The 22,210-nt window shown below is 37.0% G+C and overlaps 1 protein-coding gene across 1 annotated transcript in view; it reads left to right on the forward strand.

The window, feature by feature from the left end:
- The window catches only part of LOC130081174 (centrosomal protein of 95 kDa-like), a 239,192-nt gene that overhangs the window by 50,863 nt on the left and 166,119 nt on the right, over positions 1–22,210 (forward strand). The window contains exons 3-6 of the mRNA XM_056246135.1: positions 13,856–13,960; positions 14,166–14,279; positions 14,424–14,514; positions 17,678–17,796. Of these exons, the coding sequence (XP_056102110.1) occupies positions 13,856–13,960; positions 14,166–14,279; positions 14,424–14,514; positions 17,678–17,796 (429 nt within the window). The remainder of the gene's footprint in view (positions 1–13,855; positions 13,961–14,165; positions 14,280–14,423; positions 14,515–17,677; positions 17,797–22,210) is intronic.

The following is a 22,210-nucleotide window of genomic DNA, read 5'->3' on the forward strand; positions in this document are numbered from 1 at the left end:
GAGCGCGCTATTCATAAGATAATGTGTTGAGGCCATATGCTAAAGATAAACGCCCCCAGGCAAATGCTGTAAACTCTGTAAACACACTACATTTTTAGTCAGATTAAGATTCGTCTTGCGCGGCTATGAGGAATAATCCTGGGACATTTACCACAGAAGTGCTGGTTTATTTTCACTTCGAGGAGGACTAACAGATTCAGCTGAGAAGTGTAAGTCTTTTATGCTTGTGCTTTGTTCTAATCGCGATATAGAATAACGTTAGTGTCTGTAAACGGAAAAATAGCATACTGTTTAAATGTGAATCATGTTTCTCTCTGTGTGTGTGTGTGTAAATGAATGAATGAACGCACATATATGCACTGTTACAGACGAAATAAAAGACAAAATTTCGTTGACTAGTTTTGGATAAAGTTTTTCAAATCAAATAAGCATCAAATAAGCTTCAAATAAGCTTCAAAATAAAGACATCAGCTTTTGTTAGGAGTTTCTGGGGATAGAAGTGTCCAGACGTATGCACCCTGTATTTTAAAGAAGAACATTTAATTATTTGCGATACATTATTCATTCACAAAGAATTCAGGGACATTATTCACGTCCCTAAAGGTTAGAGTTTTCCTCATTTTTTAATTAAGGCATTAAGATTTTTTATTCCTCTTTTTAGTCAACTTTAGCATGGGTGTGTTCACTGCTAATTCTAAGCAGTGTGTGTGTGTGTGTGTGTGTATATATATATATATATATATATATATATATATATATATATATATATATATATATATATATATATATATATATATATATATATATGGCCTATAATTAAAAAGCTATTTTAACCAGAAAAATCTACAATGCATGTCCAAAGTCGTGCAGCCATATAGTTTCTCTTGATATCAGTCCTGCTGACTTCAATATTCACAGGAGACTGTAATGAAAAATCAAACACCTTGGAAATGACAGGTATGTACTATGTTTCAGGAATGGGACAATGCTGTGTGACTGTGCAAGCCTCTGTCTTTATCAGTGTTTACTAATGTGCTTTTTTGTCCTTTGTTGTGTATCTTTGGATTATGTTGTGTTGTAAATAAATCCAAACAATCTAAAAGCCATTCTTTTTTAAATCTCCTCATTCTTTGTGCAAGGCTCCTTGTAATGGGGCCTGATAGCACCTAATAGGGCCATTATGGGAGGGTCTTTGTCTTTCTCAGGTGTGAAATGCCATACATATTAATGAGAGATCACGCCTCCTTGCATAAAGCTTTCTCACACTAAACACGTCATACACATTATAAAATACTTTATTGACTTATCTGAATGAGTAGTCAGGATGATTCTCACATAGTTTTGGAGCAAATATTCTAGACTATGTGATACAATTTTCAAAAGTCTTGTGAAGAAATAATCAATATGTGTTTTGTGGCCTTATTTCAGAAACTTTTATTTTTAAGTTTTTCAATAACCATGCATAAATAATATTCTCTCAAAAATACAAACATGTACATACATGTTGCTTACAGATTATGGTAGCCCCGTTTGTGCTATATAGAGTGAATTTACACCTTTGCCATTAACATGTTTATAAATAACTGAAAAAAGCACAAATGTCAGTGCATGTCAAAACATCCCAAGGGCCCCAAAAAACCCTTGGTCCCCAGAGGGTTAAAGGTTTTTGGTACGTATCCTAGAGACAAAGACGAATTAATGATATTAAGAAGAGGATCTATGACATCTGGAAGCATCTCTTTCAGTAGCTTAGTCGGAATAGGGTCTAACATAAAAGTTGTTTATTTAGATGAATTAACGAGTTTGCAAAATTCTTCCTCTCCTATAACAACAAATGAACCAAATTTTTCCTCAGGGAGACTACAATGCACTGCCTGATGCGATACTGTGGTAGACGGTTGCATAATTATAATTTTATCCCTGATATTATCAATCTTATAAGTGAAGAAATTCATAAAGTCATTACTGCTGTGTTGCTTGGACACTTCTGGGCTTGAAGCTTTCTTTATCGTTAGTTTAGCCACTGTTTCAAATAAATACCTAGAATAATGTTTATTTTCTTCTAATAGGGTTGAAAAATAAGCAGATCTAGCAGCTTTTAAGGCCTCTCTGTAAGCAATCGAGCTCTCCTTCCATGAAATCCAAAATACCTCTAGTTTAGTTTTCTTCCAGCTACGCTCCATTTTTCTGGCTGCTCTCTTAAGGGCCCGGGTGTGCTCGCTGTACTACGGCTTTGGACTATTTTCTTTAATCTTCTTTAAGCACAACGGAGCAACTGCGTCTAAAGTGCTGGAAAAGAGAGAGTTAAGAGTTTCTGTTGCAATATCGAGTTCTTCTAAGCTATCCGGGATGCTGAGATGATGCAACTGATTAGGAAGATTATTGATAAAGCAATCTTTAGTGGCAGAAGTTATAGGTCTAACATATTTATAACACGGAGTCGGCTTTGCTGCTTTGGCTAAGTGAAGTTTACATGAGACTAGATAATGATCTGAGATGTCATTGCCCTGCTGCAGAATTTCAACGGCATCAACATCTATTCCATGTGATAGTATTAGATCTAGAGTATGATTACGACAATGAGTAGGTCCTGACACGTGTTGTCTAACTCCAATTGAGTTTAGAATGTCTTTAAATGCCAATCCCAATGCATCTTTTTCATTATCTACATTTACCAACAATTAGTACTTTATCTGCAGCCAATACTAGTTCTGATAGAAAGTCCGCAAATTCTTTGATAAAGTCTGTATGGTGCCCTGGTGGCCTGTATACAGTAGCCAGCAGAATTAATCTATTAATCCTATTAATCTGACGTTTTTTGGATATCCAAGTTCGGGGAACAGACACAGTCTCTATATGATATCTAGGTGAAAGAACCTCTGTGATGGGATTTATCTGACCTTGGTGATGTGAGGCCGCTAGCAGATGGTCGGTTTAGCCAGTCTGTCTGCTTCCTGACCTGGTGCCAAATTTGTCATGTTTTAGCTCTAAGACTATGAGCCAAATTACTAGAGAGAAGAGCAGCACCATCCCAGGAGGGATGAAAACCATCTCTTTTCAACAGGTCAAGGCTTGCCCCAAAAACTTTTCCAATTGTCTATGAATTCTACATTATTTTGCGGACACCACTCAGACAACCAGCGATTTAGTGAACATAATCTATCTCATCACTCCTGCGAACAGGAAGGGGGCCAGAGCAAATTACAGTGCCTGACATCGTACTTGCGAGTTCACACACCTCTTTAATATTAATTTTGGTGATCTCCGACTGGCGGAGTCGAACATCATTAGTGCCGACATGAATAATGATCTTAGAGAATTTACGATTAGCATTAAGGCCCTTTCACACCGGACGCGTAACGAAAAAGCGAAACGGAAAAGCGAATAGTTCGCGTGCGAATAGTTCACGTCAAAACCATTCACATCAGCCACGACGCGAATTTGCGACGTTCAGAGCTTCAACATTCCAAAACTTTCGCGCCGACAGCTGAGAAAACACGGACACATCATCATCATCATCATCATCATCATCCAGTGAAGACGAGCTTTTCGTTTTCTTTAAAAGACAGAAAAGAAGGTTTTGTGTGCACCCAATCTTAAAGGAGCTGTATGTAAGATTGTGGCCAAAACTAGTACTGCAATCACTGTCAAATTACTGTAGAATGGTGTATCCCCTCCCCCTCCTCCCTGACTCGAGGTTGCCAGATCGGCTGCAGGATCCAGCAGGAACGTGCCGAGCTGCAGCTGTGGTAACTAGAGCAGAGCTGGCAACCCGGATGCCGCAACACTACTGACTTCGTGATTGGTAGATAGGTGGAGGGTGGAGCATCAGACCAAAACACAACATGACAACATCAACATCAGTTGAGGGCTGCAACTGCACTTTTTAAATGACAATTTCCTGGCCAGACTACTGTTGTCAGTGATATAAGTATTTGAAATGTACATGATTTCTTAATGTCTAGTGACATTTCAGGGCCATTTTATGATTATTTGAAATAAATTTCTTACATACAGCTCCTTTAAAGAACAGAGAGTCTGAAGGGGAGTATGCTAATCTTGTAAAGTAGCTAAAACTTTGCCACAAAGAACCGTCCAAAGTAAGGATTATGCATTAAACATTTGAATTGTTTATTAATAAACTAGTGTTTTCTGTCAGTTTTCTGTATGAGACGCGCTCCAGTTCACGTCCCGGCGCCTCCGTGTTCTAATTATTTTGTCTACTATATTTGCTTCTTATTCCTATTAATCTAGGCAATTTGTTGATGAAACATTGATTCAAATTAAGATACAATTTATACAAAACGAAATTCACTTTAAAGAAAGGCTTTCTACAAAACAAAACTTAAGTGGCCAAAATTATGTCTTACCCATTCCAAATGTTTTCGATATATTGGGCATGTTATGATCCTTATACTCATCTCATGCGGTTCCCTTTTCATATAGCTATCAACATAGATGAAATTAAAAAAATAGTATTAGTCTATATTATTTAAACGTATAACGTATGTTTGAGTTTTTTAACTTATAGGCCTATTTAAGCGTCACCCCGCTCCGCTTTATTTACGCACATGCTCTGGTGTGTGGCCTACATGCATGCAAAAATAATATGAAACACACAACCATAAATGTTGAAAATATTCTATATCAATTATTTCCCTCCTAGTCAAAAATATTATAAATCATCAGCAAACACTTCATTAACTCGCCGGAGACACCAACTATCCCAGCTATTTTATCCCATGCCTCGTTCTTTTGCTGGTAAGAAACAACGTCATGTCATAAATGATAGGGTATGCGTGCGTTGAGATGCGGAATAGGCAATATAAAAATGCTGTCATTATAAAAGGTTTCTAGTTTCAATGTATTGCTTGTTTTTAGTTTACATTTCATGTTGTGACACTTCTCTTCTCTCGCACATAATGCTGCTACTTCAGAGCGGCCAAAGCGTCAACAAGCTTCACCTTTGTTTCCTTGTATGTGATTGGCTGAAGCCTTTTCTGTCGCCGCAAAAGTAAAAAAAAATCGACATCGAAGCGGAAAATTTTTTGTTTGTTTTTTCGCCGCAGGACATTCGCGTTCGGTGTGGAAGCACTCATTACACAAACAGCTGATCAAAAAATAAAACTATCGCGCGAATTATTCGTGCGTCAAAATCGCGTCCAGTGTGAAAGGACCTTTAGCCAGCACTTTTAAATTTGCTTTGATGTCAGGCGCTCTGGCTCCCCGCAAACATGTGACTATGGTGGCTGGTGTCTCTATTTTCACGTTCCGTGTGATTGAATCACCAATTACCAGGGCACAATCAACAGAATTCTCAGTGGGTGTTTCACTGAGTGGGGCAAATCGATTTGTTATGGGAATCGGAACGGAAGAGTGGTTCTTTGATCCGCGACTAGAGAGGCGATCCCTAACTGTCACCCATCTGCCCTGCTGCACGGGCTCTACTTCAGCCGGAACCGAATCATGTAAAGTAGGTTTTGGCAACAGGCGGCCCGCGGGCCAAAACTGGCCCGCCAGCAATAATATCTGGTCCGCGCCGCAGCCTGAAAAGTTCTGAAAGACATACATTCAAAAGAGTCTGTGGATCGCTAGACACACCTCTAAAATAACCGTCATGAAATGTCTAATATTATATTAAATGCATCTCTATAGCACGCGTTGTGTTTATCGTGCAATTTATACGCGAAAATGAGTTTTTACGTGCATTTAGTGTGATCGGGTTGTCGTTGCAGATAAGACACGCCGGCTTTGCATTTATAAAACTAGGTAGGATGAACACATAGTTGTCTTTTCATTATTCTTTGTATGGCTATTTTCGCTGTCAACCTTCCTCTTTAGACTCTTTGATAGTGCCATTTTCTCTCACCAGCTAGCTTAAATGTTAACATCACTCTACACACGACATAGCGTACCTCCAGCACACAAACAATAAAAAAAATGCAGTTTAGTATGCGAGGATGCCAAGGAATAATTCTAAGTTTAAAAGTAGTCTACGTAAAATAATTATTACAATAAGTTAGACTCCATTGTGTAACAAGCAAATTAAAATGATACACATTTATTATTCACAATATGGAAAGAGGAAATAAAACATAGTTCGTTAAGAGCAAGACTCAAAAATGCCATTAATGGGCTTATTCAAACTCTTTTATTTTTTTAGTTATTTTTATCCATTCCGCATCTCCCGTGTGTTTTAGCAAGGCGGGATGTGTTGCAAGTTGCCGCAATATATCGGGAGACGTGTGTCAGACATGATGCTGACCACTTCATTAAGTTTTGTTTTGTAGAAAGCCTTTCTAAAAATTTAATTTCGTTTTGTATCATTTGTATCTTATTTTTAATCGATGTTTTATCAACCAATTGCCTGGATTTAATAAATAAGAAGCAAATATAGCAGACAATATAATCAGGACATGGAGGCGCCGGCGAGATTGCCTTGCTCGTGAACTGGAGCTCTTCTCATAAATGAACCGAAACTCAGCGTTTAAGCTGCCTCACAGACACGAGAAATACATAGAAAGCTTAAAAATGGCTAATTTTAAACGAAACAATTCAAAATGAAAAGAAACCGACTACTCTCTGCTTATGTAATATATATTCTCTATATATAGGCGCGTTAACTACTGCGGTCACTATTGCAGCCGACACAGACACTAATAAACAATTAAAATGTCTCCTTGCTATATTTGAAACATTCATAATCATTTCTTTTGCCGGTTCCTTGTGACAGCTTTTGCGTTATTGGCAGCGTCACCCTCTGGTTACATGAACACGGCGTCACCACCGAATCAGCCCCGAAAACATCGGGATTTTTTTAGACAATAATCACACGACCTATTCGATATTTTATAATTAAATCAACAAATCAAATATTCGAAAATCGTGACTCATCCTTACTGCTTTATTAACCCTCTGGGGTCTGAGGTGTTTTCGGGGTCCTTGAGATGTTTTGGCATGCTCTGACATTTGTGCTTTTTTCAGTTGCTTATAAACATATTAATGGCACAGGTGAAATTACACTCTATATAGCACACACAGGGCTACCATAATATGTGAGCAACATGTATGTAAATGTTTGTATTTTTGAGAGAATATTGTTTATGCGTGGTTATTGAAAAAACTAAAAAATAAAGTTTATAATATAAGGCCACAAATAACATACTAAATATTTGTCCACAAGACTTTTGACTAGTGGATGTTATCGCCTAGAGTTTTTGCTTCAAATTGATCTGAAAATCATTCTGCCTTATCATTCACATAAAACAATAGATTGTTTTAAATTGTGAAAAACATTTTTTTGTTTGCAAAGGCAATATGCGGATGGGCGGAACGGCCCAACCCCCTCATGAATAATTAGGCAGTTCTCACCTGAGCAGTCTGCATACTAATGAGCCTTTCATTCAGGGGTGTCACACAAGAAAGAATGCAAGGACAATATATATACACTACCGTTCAAAAGTTTGGGGTCAGTGAGAATTTTATTTTTATTTTTTGGAGGAAAGAAAACAATACTTTTATTTATCAAGGAATAATTAATTTGATCGAAAGTGACAGTAAAGACATTTATAATGTTACAAAAGTCTTTTGAACTTCCTATTCATCAAAGAATTCTAAAACAAACAAAAAAACTGTACAACTGACAGACCAACAACTGTTTCAACATTGATAATAATAATAAATGTTTCTTGAGCATCAAATCCTCATATTATACTGATTTGTGAAGGATCATTTGACACTGAAGACACTGACACTGGTGATGCTGAAAATTCAGCTTTGATCACAGGAATAAATTACACTTTACTATATATTCACACAGAAAACAGCTGATTTACACTGGAGATAATATTTAATACTATAACTGATTTTTGTTGTATTTTTAATCAAATAAGCGCAGCCATGGTTAGCAGAAGAGAATTCTTTTAAAAGTATTTAAAATCGTACCGACCCCAAACTTTTGAACGGTAGTGTATATAAATAAATAAATGTTTATACACACACACACACACACACACATATATATATATATATATATATATATATATATATATATATATATATATACAATCAAAATTTAAATGAAAGCCAAAAGCACATTTATAGTCACACCTTTTAGCCATCCACATACCATTTTTAGCCATCCACCGCGGTAAAAATAAACCAGTCGCATTGCAAAGTCGTTCGCGAAATGACCGCCAGGTGGCGCAAAGGGACATTTAGCAAAACGTAAGTGGGGCTAATGTCTATTAACAGTAGCCTAAGGATGAAATACTACAAGTTATGGTAATTTCCAAATAAGCCTACAACAAATTGTTGGTCATACAGATAAGATATAATCTTTTAAAACTTTAAAAGGCTAAAGTAGGCCTACACTCTCACAGGCTAAAGACAAAACGTTTTCTCGCTCATGTCAGAAACAGACGTTCGCGCGTAATTCATAGCTGAGCGGTAGAACTTACGGTTCATCATCAAGATGACACGGGTTCAAATCCCGCACAAACATGGTCTGCTGTAAATTTTATATTTATTATTGCAAAGAGATTTGTCTAGCTCTAAAACTCTGTTACACCATACAGTTTTTTTTTTTTGCTTATATTTATAAAATACAATTATCATGCATTTCCATTTCACACTAAGTAAAAATACAAAAAAACAAAATAGTATCCAACAGAACGACTTTGCATCTGTATAATAATAGGCTACCAATCGTAATTTCAAAAGCAGTTCTGTAAAAAAATAAATTATATATAGCCTATATATATAGGCTATATATATATTATTTTTTTAATTCCAGGCTCTCATGCCACACCCCCGATTTCTCACGCTGAAGTGTCAACCCGGTCGGTCAAATTCCTGAAGGATATAGTTTATCTATAGATACCTGTTTAGCCACTCGTGATCGACTAGTTATTATACCGCAAATTAGTTAAAATATCCCGTAATCTATCTAGAGCGAGCGTGCATGCGAGACAGATATTGTGCTCCAAACCGTGCGCGCGCATGGCAGAGAGGTCTGTTCCCTACAACCTAGAGTTTTTAAAAACATGGTTTTAAGTAAAGTGTGATTTGCCAGGGGGGATTGTGATTTCCTTCTGGTCTAAACATCCCTGCTTCTGCTGAATTATTTTAATCCCCACACCCCTCCCTCCACAGCTAATCAATGCTATAGGCTACTTCACCAATATCAAATATAAAATAGAGATATGCAACAGGCACGTTTAAACGACAAACAATAAAATCAAAACCAGCGTTTCAGTTGTTCATTAGTTCCAGTGGCCTTAATGCATGCACGGCTTTTCAAATTTCACAAAGCGTGTTGAGATTATTTTGAATGAAATATTGAAGTTTATAATTAAGTGTTTTGGCACACCACGCCGAGTGGCCCTATGCATTTTTCTAAAGTCGGGTTTTATTCTGGCATGGTGAGTTAGTGTTCGACAAACGCGGCGGCGCGTTCATTTAGATTAATTTATTTATCTCATTATTACAGCTAAAATAACTTAGTAGGCGACTCCGTAATTTTTTGGTCATACAGATAAGAGTAGAGTAGCTTACATCGTTCAAAACTGTAAACTTGTATTCATATTAGGCTAACGACAAAAACAGTAGGCTATATCTGTCGTCTCTGTCTCCGGGAACTGCGCGTCACAAAAATGAACCGAAAGCCACTTCAGCTCAGTCACGATAAGAAATCGGCTATGTCTAAAGCCTTTAAATGTCTAAATATTTAGGCTAATAAATGTTATCTGATTATAGGCTAATCCATATGAAAACTAGAGGAACAGAGGATCTACTCAAACATGCAATGTAAGCGCTTCCCAATGAGAAAATGACAAGACAAGGGTGAAAATCTCGCTCTAATTAAATGTAGGCTAAATCGCCCTGAATTAAAATGTAAAAACAGATCAAATAATGTATTTGTCGAAATGTTGCAATATTGTTTCATTTAAGTTCATAATTGTTCTATAAATGTTATTTAATTTAGCAGCATTACCACGAAGCACCGTGTTTCGATATTTATTTGAATAATACAAAATCAAATAAAAACTTAATTCACAAATAGCATGCCTGGTTGTAAGGACCCAAAGATCCCTGTAGAATTTAATATTGAGTTGAACATTTTGTTCATGACAACAAATTAACAAGCGTTTTTTCAGATTATATTTAGTTTTGCTTGGAAAAAGCTGCCCCAAACCAGTTTTATTTCATCAATTATTGAAATAATGAAATATTTAGTAATAAACTTTTATGACAGAAATATCACTAGGCTACATGTAATTCCATTTAATTCCTTCATTATCAACACTGTCTAGAATAGCGATTTAAGTCTGAATTGCGACTTCTCTTTGTGTTAAGTCAGCCTCAGACTCCGATAGCCTGTGGGGGGTTGGAGGGACAGTTGCTGAACAAAGGTGTTAATGTTCCTCTTTCATATGGAGAGTGTCGGATAGCCAGCCTGATGAGCAGGCAAAATTATTGTAAGGATAAATCTGTGTCCAAATGTAGGCCCCATATTTTATATAAATTTATAATAGTAGTTTTAGTATATTATAAATATTGTAGTTTATTTATTGTAGCCTATTTAAAGTTTTTTTTCACACAAAATTTCAATTGAAGTTATTGTACGGTGAATTCAACAAGGCATGCTGTGTCTTTGAAGCAACAATTAAAGGCTAAATAATTTTTTCGTGATTTGTATGGCTGACACGCAGCGACATATACAGTAGTATTATCAGAGCGAGGGAGACTAAATAAACTTGTTAAAAAGAGATCCAGCGCGAGAGAGGCAAAGAGAAACGCATGTTTTTAATTTAAATATGTTTCTTTGGACAATTTTCGTTTTGTACTGTTTTAATTGTTTAATTTAGCTGTAATTTCTTTGGCAATACGAATTTAAAATGTCGCAAGAATAAGATTAGCCTATTGTTTCTTATTTTGCATCGCAAAAGAAATAAACTCTAAACCGATGCAACCCTGTTTTAAATTTAAAAAAAAACTGTCCCGACACTTTATTTAAACCTTGAAATGTTCGAACTTGGTTTCAAACATAAGTAATTTTTGTGTTCTTTTACATTACACAATAATTTAACAGACTAAAGACGAGCTTCTTCTTTTTCATTTTCTGATGCAATCGGCTGACAATCTTCCTTCATCAGTTTTTGTCGTTTGTGCAGCGGCTGCGGTTCTACAGGAATGTAGCAAATTTATGTTGTAATGATAATCAAACAAAACTCTTGACTTTAAATAAGTAAACAGATATAAACAGTTACCTATTTAAGCATCAAGGTGGGAAAATATAAACGTAGGACAACATCGGTTAACAACATGTATGCTACATTGAGATTCGATCTCGGGTCGATTGAAGCTCCTCGAAGCTCGTGTCGTTGCGTTGATCACTGAGCTACCGTCTGTACGCTGATAAAGTTGTAAAGCCTCATTCATGTAGCCTAAATGTTTTTATTGCAATGTTTTATGTTGAAATGTTTTCATTATTTATTCAATTACATTTCAGTAGCCTAATTTCAGTATTGTGATTATGAATTATTTTAACTACATTTCACTTGTTGAATTCTTCTGCTACCAGCTTTCAATCGCTCTGAATCAGCACGGTGCGGCAGCAGATTACGCATTAGAGAGAATAAACCGGAATAAACAAACACTTTTCAGAGTCTATGATTGTAGCGCCTCTTAGCGGTAAAAGGCAGCAAATACACCACACATTTTACCGCCGCGGTGGAACGGCTGATGTGGGCATTGTCATGGCTTGCCGACATTTGCGTTTGAATAGCGCGCGTCCTCCGTGGGCGTGTCAGATTAACGCGTAATGAAGTGTAATGAGCTGGGGAAAAAAATACTGACAGCACTCTCTTTTCATACAGATTGCATAAACTGAGAATATTTGTTTTTTATATAAATTACTTCATTTAAAAGAAGAGAATTTAAGCTTCATAAAGAAAAACCTCTCGTGCCTGTGTGACAAGTAATCGCGGAGTTACAGTTAATCTTAGGACGCGTTTCAGAATGGACTTCACTGACAGAGAGAACGCAGAACTCGCATCATGTTTGTTTTTCTTTATTTGGTGAAAAGCACAACACTTTGTTTTTATTGTGAGTATCCACAAAAAAAATAGAAACTTAACAGGATCTAATGATGTACAACACTTATATGTAAGATCAAAATTAACCGAGTATTTTGAGTCTCTTTTACACTGATAAGAAAAAAAGCGAGACAATCGCGCCGGCGCGATAGCCGACCCCAGGGGGTTAATGTAGATCCAGTGTAAAACCCGGACAACCCCACACAAATGTGTCTTTTTGTTAATGACTGTCCTACTACAGGATTTAACACAGAGTAACAGCTCACTACCAGTTACAAAAACACTGTAAAAGTCTGTCACAGGCAATTCTAGTTGCATTTTTCATCAATTAATTTCTTAAATTATCCACTGACTATGTTCTGGCCCGCCATCTAGTGTCAAAAATATTTTTTGGCCCGATGCCAATCTTACTTGCTGACCCCTGATGTAAAGAGTTCACTATGCTAGGCGCATCCAAAATACTATCTAAAGATCTAGCATTCTTACCATCCTCAATTAAAGTTTGGATGCGTGTCTCTAGTTCTGAAATCTTCTCCGTCAGCCTGACTGTCTCCTTGCATTTATCACATATAAATCCTATATTGCCATCGGAGAAGGCTATACTAAACATATGACGTGACACAGGTGACAATAACAGGACAAGACATTACTCACCGTGTTTGTTGACTCACCGTGTTTGTTGACTGATTCTTACTCACCTGGGCCTTTTCTGAACTCAAAGGCGCGGGCGCGTGATATAAAATAAATAAATAAATGAGCGCACGGGTGGCGCGTAAACAGGCTAGCGAGTTACTAGTGTGTTGTGCTAACAATAACGGAAGCTAGCGGTGTAAGGTTAATCTGAGATGTTGGGTAAGATGTATTTAGTAGTATAAACAACTAGAAATGATGGTTCAAAACAGAGAGAAATACGAAGCTAATGAAACAAAGTCAACACTCGTGGGCGGGGCCTGTGGCTGTAGTGACGTCACTAAAGCCGCATTCTGAAAACAGGTCGTTGGGAGACACTGCTTATGATTTATGGGGATTTAAAAAGGATTTTTATCACTGTAGGGTGATTGTTTACACACACTGCCAACACACATGTATGTCCAAACACCATTCAAAAGTGAATTTTGCATAATAGGTCCCCTATAAATTCATAAAAGAAATAAGAATTACAGGAATACTAGATTCTAAACCTTAAAGAAATGCCACAATCAAGACCTCGGAGCAGAAATGAGGGAGAAACGCAGAGAAACACCTCATATGTGCCGTTCACAGTATAAGGGTCTTTCCTTGCTTGGATAACACGCCACGTCTCCTTCCATTAATAATAATAATGTCTAATGTGGTTGCTCTGATTTATATAAACCTACCAACGTCCGTTGCTATGATTTTTGTAATGACTTATTGCGAGAGGAAAAAATTACGTTTTAGTCACATAACATCGGTTAATGGCAACGCCGTCATTTCGCAATAGTTTTTTATCGATATTTAGAAAAAATCGCTAAAGTTTTGCGCAAATCTGTAATGGAAACGCGCCTAGTGGTACATGACGCAATCCATCTGCATGTCATAAGTTTTAGTGCCACTATCCACTGTCACATGCCAACCGGATATGCCACTAAACACACCAATGGCTTATGTGTGTAAGATGCCATGCAACTTAGTGTTAATTGCTTCTCCTTGGCTTGGTTATTACAAATGAAGAGAAAGATTATAACCTGATTGCATTATGATTGTGAAACTCATTTTTGGGGCCTTTTCTTCCTCAGATTGTGTAGCTGCTGAACGTCAGGAAGATGACATCCACAATGTGCAATCTGTTATTGACTCGCTGGCCTTAGACTACCTCCAGATTAGTTTATCTCACATCACAGGTTAGGCATGTTTCACTGTCTCTATCTCACTTTTCATGGTCTCTAATCACTTGTCATTGGAGAAGGAATGATGCCATGTTATTTAAAAAGTGTCTTCCCAAACACTGTGAGAATTTGAAAAATGCCTGTCAGAGCACATGGTTTCTGTTCTTAATGCAGATTGTAGCTTCATGTACAGTGTGTAACACATGGTTTCTCTCTTTAGGTGAGAATATAGTCAGAGGAGAAAAAGAATCCATCAGAAACCTGTTGGAGATTTTTGATGGTCTGCTGGACTACCTCATAGAACAGCAGAGTGATGAGGAGCCCCAAATTAAAGGTGATTTATATCGCACATTTGTTAGTGCTCATCATTTGAACCAAAGGACTGAGATTACCAGGTGTTCCAAATTTGTAAGATGCCGATGATGCATAATTTTGCAGCTAAACAATTTGTATAAATTCTCCTCATGCACACATGCAGGGCTTAATGGAAAAAACAGTGATGCCACTGCAACTCTTCAACCTCGGAATCAGGACAGAGACAATACACAGTGTCGGGCCTTCAGCTTTCAGTAAGTGGTATACAACGATAATTGTGGGGGTTCACTTTCTCTGTTGCACTAGCAGGTTTTCCACTGTCTGCCCAGTGCGAGCCAGGGTTACCTGTGGGGCGGGGCAGGGCCAATAGTCTCCGATCTCGATCCGCGAGGCCAATTTGCGGCTCCTTTTTCCTACATCATAAATGACTTGAAAATTAAATGAAAAAAATAAAAAAATAACACTCTTATGAATTGCATTTTAAAATAAATGTTTTGGGTTTTAAAATATTTTAAAAGTAATTTATTTCTGTGAAGTAAAGCATTACTCCAGTCTTCAGTGTCACATTAGAATATGCTGATTTAGTGCTCAATTATTATTTTTCGTGCTTAATTATTAATCAGGGATGCAAACAGCGCGGTTTTCGGCGCCTCCCGCTTTTTCACGTCAGTTTGGGTGACTTATGTGAATCGTGCAGATCCGAAGAGTTTTTTAGGGGGGGAGGGGTGGATTCTGGATTGCCTCCACCAAACAAGTAAATAGGAAATAGGAAATCAGAACACTGTGTGCCAAAACAGCAGTATGCGCACAATCGTGAACCACTAGTGTTTCTTCTTGCTGCGTATCTTTTACTCCAACACGTCGCTCGCGAGGCGCGAGCTACCAGTAGCTCGTGGCCTGATTGGAGGTAGCTCGTCAAGGGGCCGTTCACATATCGTGTCTTTTGCGCGCTCAAGTTCGTTATTTCAAATGTAGGCGCGCGGCAAGCGGGCTCATCATTGAAGCGATGCGCTAATTTTTTCCAGGCGGAGCGAGATAAAAACACCTCAACTGTTCAGAATGCCGCAAGCGCACCGCAGGTCATGTGACAAGAACCAACCAATCAGCTTCACCTTTTTGTAACAACATTGAAAGCTCAGTCAACGTGAAGGATGGGTATGCAACCCAAACACCCGGGTGTTTTTCTCTTCTCCGTAAATAAATCTTGTAGCAGAGCTAATGTGTGCCAAGAAAACATTCCCCACACCATTACACCACCACCACCAGTCTGCACAGTGGTAACAAGGCATGGTGGATCCATGTTCTCATTCTGTTTACGCCAAATTCTGACTCTACCATCTGAATGTCTCAACAGAAATCGAGACTCATCAGACCAGGCAACATTTTTCCAGTCTTCAACTGTCCAATTTTGGTGAGCTCTTGCAAATTGTAGCCTCTTTTTCCTATTTGTAGTGGAGATGAGTGGTACCCGGTGGGGTCTTCTGCTGTTGTAGCCCATCCGCCTCAAGGTTGTGCGTGTTGTGGCTTCACAAATGCTTTGCTGCATACCTCGGTTGTAACGAGTGGTTATTTCAGTCAAAGTTGCTCTTCTATCAGCTTGAATCAGTCGGCCCATTCTCCTCTGACCTCTAGCATCAACAAGGCATTCTCGCCCACAGGACTGCCGCATACTGGATGTTTTTCCCTTTTCACACCATTCTTTGTAAACCCTAGAAATGGTTGTGCGTGAAAATCCCAGTAACTGAGCAGACTGTGAAATACTCAGACCGGCCCGTCTGGCACCAACAACCATGCCACGCTCAAAATTGCTTAAATCACCTTTCTTTCCTATTCTGACATTCAGTTTGGAGTTCAGGAGATTGTCTTGACCAGGACCACACCCCTAAATGCATTGAAGCAACTGCCATGTGATTGGTTGTTTAGATAATTGCATTAATAAGAAATTGAACAGGTGTTCCTAATAATCCTTTAGGTGTATATATATAATCAAAATATAAATGAAAGTCAAAGCACATTTTTAGTCATACCTGGAAACAAATGCTGTTCAAATAGGTTATATGGGCCATTCTATAGAATTGTTTCAAAGTTAGAGTTGGAAACATCTTGAAAAGAAAATTGTCTTTTTCCATAAATCTCTTATAAAGTATTATTTTTTTAAAGTAGGCCAATACATTTTATCATACATATTTCAAAGTTAAGGATTCATTATTTTGATATAGCCTAGCTTGCATTGGAACAAACACTATAACAGTTGATTAGTTTATTTTTGACAAAACATACTATATATTTAACATATGAGCAGAAACTGTCGTAACAAAAGCTTATTTGATGTCTATTTTAGAGTAAAAACTTTATAATCTATCCAAAACTAGTCAACGAAATGTTGTCATTACAGACACTATTCTATATCGCGATTAGAACAAATCTCAGTAGGCTATAGCAATATAGTTTGGATGTGTAAAAACGTTTACTAATGTAGGAGCGAGAGTGAATGAACGCACAGATGCGATGTACATCTGTAAACAACAGTTAATATTTACAGTAATGCAAGGAGTTAATTGTGTAATTATCGAAAATGTGTGTGGATAATTTAGTGTATTTATATTATATTGGTGATATTTTGGGAACAGAGGATTATCATAGCATTTTTTTATCTTTAACTGCATGCACCTTTGAGTGCTGGGAATACTCTCGCGAGAGTTAGTGAGCGAGAGTTAGTGAAGTTATCTGTGTGAACAGTCAGGCAAGCAGAGAGTGGAGCCACACAGTTTTTTTTTACCTTTACCTTACCTTTCCAACCTGATTATCTGATCCATGGGATATGAATGTTGAGCAGCCAAAAAGTAATGACACGCTTGCCTGTCAGTTTCTTAGAAGTGGCCACTTTTACAGCGATAAGCTTTTCTTTGACTTAGTGTAAAGCTTAAAAATGTCTTAAAAATGCTGACACACTGTATTTCTTGGCTGTTTAATGAGAGTTTTTGGATTACTTTACTGCTTTTCTCAGTCCTGGACGGAACACTTTTTTTACTCTTATTTGGCTATTGTTGCGGGGGTGTTATTGACATGTAAAAGTTTAGCCCCCGAATATAAGACGACCCCGTTTTTTTCAGATGTATTTCCAATAAAAAAACAATGTCTTATATTCGGAACAATACGGTATTACCAGTAATTGATTTCATTATTTTATCTTCATTTACAAGTAAAAACGTCACAATTACAGCCTTACTGAGCAATGTCCCTTTGCACCACCTGGTGGTGATTTTGCGAACGAGTGTCACATGTGACTGGGTTGTTTTTAATGCCACAGCTGCGGTAATAGGCATTTTGGTTGACTACCTTCTGTACATTAACTCATAGCTACACCATCAGTAAACTGAGAGATAAGCCGGAATTTTTTTCTCTTTCTTTCTCCAGATCTGCACTCCAGTCCAGCGAACGTTCCCTCTGTTCCTGGAATGGGGATGAATTCAAGTCAACCACTGAGCTCATCAAACTGAGGGATTCTGGCTGCATGTTCATGGCCAAACAAGAAGGTGCCTATCAGCATTAATCATTGCATTCCAGTTACCGAGTTTTCATTCATTACACATTGTACATGATGCTGTCATGTTTTTCTGTCAGTGGAACACAATATGCAAATTACAATCAATAACGATATAGGGGAGGGTTCTTCAACTCTAATCCTGAAAGGGCCAGAGTTTGACACTAACCCTAACACACTGGAACAAGCTAAGGCCAGGGCTTAATTTTCAGTGGCCAGATCAGGCCAGTACTGGGCATCACGGAAATGTATCATTTGCAGATGTTTTTAACTTAAGTCTTGCCAATTTAAACATTTAATCAATTTTAAAACATTCAAGCGCATGAAAGAGAACTTCATTCGGTACTTGTGTGTTCTCTGAGGGATAGTTTTGTGTGTTCATACCCAAAGCGCTTTTCAGACAGTGAGCGAGTACCTTTTACATGGCTTATTGTGCTTAAATGATCAAATACACACAAAAGGAGATACGGAGTCTGGGGAGTGAATTTCGAGAGGGAATGGCATTCCAGTTCAAACTGGTTAGATTTTTTTCAGGCAAATGAAAAGGATTTCTATCATTCAATTACTCAATAGCCTACAAAGGTGAAAAAAAAAAAAAAAAAAAATGCAGCTCTACTATTTGCAATTTGACAATATTATCGTATATCGATGATATTTCGTAAGTGTCCGATGTTGATTTCAACAGTCAGTTACCTGACAATTATCGACAATATCGGAAAAAAAGTACAAATTATAAACCTATGAAGTTGACAAATATATTTTACATAGCCCCATAGTTACCATACAAACCAAGCGTTTTTAATACTATGCAATTAGTTTATGGAAAACATTAAAGGTATTACAGATAAGACACCGGTTTGTGCCTATTTTCATTGCACTCACACACACACACACACACACACACACACACACAAGCAAGGGCATGAATGAAATATTTTCAATAGTAGTTTAGCCTACCTACAGCCTGTTTCAGAGGAATTAAATAAGTAAAAAAAGGAGAAAAAAACAAACAAACAAAATGCTGGCTGTGCTGTCTAAATAAAAAGAGTTTGAGTTTGTCTGTTGTCCGTCTCCTTTAACAGCTATTGCAATGTGTATGAGACGATGCTGTGATTTTGGTCAAACATCATTTATCCTTATTTTTGTAATTGTAATTTTTTTTTATTACAGATCTTGATTAGATGATTTTTTCGGTAGACAAAACCCATTCTACAAATTCAGAATTTTAAAAACAACATTATCAAGTCTGATAAAAGTTAAATAAAAAAAAAAATAGTAGCAGCCTATGTAACGGCACCTGTTCCTGATTGTTTATTGATTTAAATAGTCTACATAATGAATAAAAAAATCATGACAATTGTAATAAATTATTTATATATACAATTTAATTATTTAATAAAGATTTTTTGCAAACGGATGAATAAAATATAGTGCTTTGAATATCTTAGCTCAAGCTCAACATAACATAACATAGTCGAGGGGTTCCAGCGTTGGTGTCACTTTTATTTTGTTTTGGTTTAATTTTCAAAGACTTTTAGTTTGTGTCCTGTGCTCATCATTTGTTGTCATGGTAATTTATTATGTTATTAATTAGTGCACACCTTTTTTAATTTGAGTTCATTATCTTGTGTATATAAGACAGTTGCTGAATTCGGAACTGCATACTAGTATACTACTCGTACTACCTTTATCATATCTTTCTGTCAGCAGGGCTTGACATTAACTTTTTTGCTCACCAGACACTGTGGCTAGTGGTTTTTCAAAGTTACTAGCCACTCCGCATTTTCACTGGCCAAAATTTTGACATCGATACCATAGGGAAAAACTGCCATATAGATATTTTTAATATCTCATTATATGGCAGCCGGTATATTAGGCTGCTGTTGCTTTAAGACATGACGCACGGACCCATTATACTGTTTTAAATAGCCAATAATACTTGTCTTTATGTGCAAGCACTTTGGGTGTGAGCACAAAATCTGTGGGAATGAGTACAATAATGCTCAATATGCGCAATCCCTCACCCTGTAACCAACAATATTCATCCGGAGCAAATTAAACGAGCGAGTAAAGGGACGCGGGTTTGTGTGTCAACCATAGACTGTAAAGGGTGTCAACTCGCTGTCGGACAGATTAAAGAGGGAGAACGCATTGCTGGTGCATCCTGCGGAAGAGTTTCAAATAGTTTAGTATCGATATGTATCGAAAAATCTATGATTGCACTTAGTTTATCATTTCAGATGCCTTTTTAAAAGACTGCAATTGAAAAATGTATATTAGGCCTGTATATCAGCCCGCCAAAGTGGCTAGTAGGAGTGACTGCGTTACACGCCACTGCTGAAATCCACCCGCATATGGCGGGTTGGCAGGTGTTAATGTCAAGCCCTGTATGCCAGAAACAGGTTTGAAATCCACACTTCAGTTCTCTGTGTTCATTGTCTGGTATTGGTCATGTTTTTGTACACACTGTTGTATGGATATCTCTTTTGTTCTGAGTTATTAAAGCTTTGCTGTTATTTGTGTTGATTCATCCTAGTATCTGTCTTCATCAGTTGTGACAGTTGGCAGTTCCGTTATAGTCTATTGGGAGCGTTGTGCTTTTGCTGTAGTAAGAAAATTATTTTATTAATAAAATAAAATTCCGCACATTGCATTATCTTCGTGAAAAATTTAACTTGCAATTTACACTTTAAGGTGATGAAGTTACATTGTACTTACTCAAATAAGTACTGAGTAATATTAATTAACTACATACTTTAGAGTTATGGTTAGGGTTTGGTTTAGGGTTAGTTACTTGTAATTATGCATAATTTACTGTTATTACTATAGTAAGTACTTGTAGTAACGTGTAACTGTCACCTTAAAATAAAGTGTTTCCAAATATATATATATACCACTATACAGTGTTATGGATTTTTTATCCCCAAACCTAACTATATTAGATTTGGCTCCCTAATACTAACTATACTAGTATAACTTATACGCTAGCACGTCTAAATATAATTGACGTTAGCTACGTTCACACATCAGCGAGTCTCCAGTCGACTACAGCGTCCGCTCCCTAACTATACATCAGCGAGTCTCCAGTCGACTACAGCATCCGTCTAAATCCTATACTTCAGCAAGTCTACAGTTGACTACAGCGTCCAGAGCCGATAATTCTAACTTACTTGTTCTCTTGCTGCGCAGCTTAAATGACAGACAGACTTGAGTAATTGTCCTTTAAATGTTCGTTATTATGGCTGGGAGTCTCGAGCAGTTCTCAGAGAATCTCCCAAAAAGAAGCAATAAGCATGGCCGGTGGATCGAGAATCCCACCAGTAAACACAAATACAACAGTTTTTATAGAATAGGGAGGTATGGCAAAATTACATGATACATCATATCATTTCCCTACAATTTGATTGGTTCTTCATTACTTCAAATTTAGTCTAGTTTCATTTCCCATATTTGTTATTTATACACACACACGCACACACTCAAAGTCATAAGTTTTCCATTGGTTTCGTTCAGTACATTCTGTTCAAATGTTAGATGTTAAGTAAGGTCAGATGTTAGTCTAACCTGGTTAGTTTAATATATATAGTTTAAATTTTCCACCACAGTTCCCCTCTTTGGCCATAATCAAACACGGCCATATTAAATTTAAATTATTCTAATCAATTTTCCATGTTTCATCTTTTACTTTATAATACCTGTAAAATATTCCTTCAATCAGAATCCTAAGCTGTAAAGAAAACACAAGCACTTTTCCCAATGTCAACACATACACATACCATCTTCTTCCAATTTCAAACAACTTCAAACAATCTAATTCTATCTAACTAACCATACCATAGTACATTGCCTTCTAACTTTAGTAGACCTTCCTTGAGTCAAGTTTTAGTATCATCTTTTTCTGGAATTCGAATCACATTGATCAATTGGGCCTTTAAAAGGCTGATACTTCTGATTAACCATTTTTCTAAACCTTATTCTTTTTAGCTTTTAATTCAAGCTGGCAATTGTTTTACTAATCAGATCTATTTAAGGATCTGTGTAATAAAATCTAACCAAAAAAGTTCTATAATCTTTGCATTTTTATACTTAACACAAATATCCAGAATTTTGTTTCAAACAATGTCATTATTTTAAAATTAACTCACCCAGCTCTTTCCATGAGAATAGCCTTAGCTGGTGACATGTCATTTAATCTTTAACTACTTATCTTCCTAAAATCCTATTTTTCCAGAATTAACTGATGGATATAACTTATACTGCCTCTAATTTTTGAAAATGCGGAATAGTTCATACTGGATCCATTGATCCAGATCATTACATACTCTATTTCTCTGAATTGTCTAAACTGTTTAGACAAATTTTTAGTTTAAATTGAACATGTTTGGGTTACATGGTTCTTGGTCTTG

The sequence above is a fragment of the Rhinichthys klamathensis genome, unplaced genomic scaffold (genome assembly GCF_029890125.1).
Source record: "Rhinichthys klamathensis goyatoka isolate OS25496 unplaced genomic scaffold, OSU_Roscu_1.1 h1tg000036l_1, whole genome shotgun sequence".
Lineage (NCBI taxonomy): Eukaryota > Metazoa > Chordata > Actinopteri > Cypriniformes > Leuciscidae > Rhinichthys > Rhinichthys klamathensis.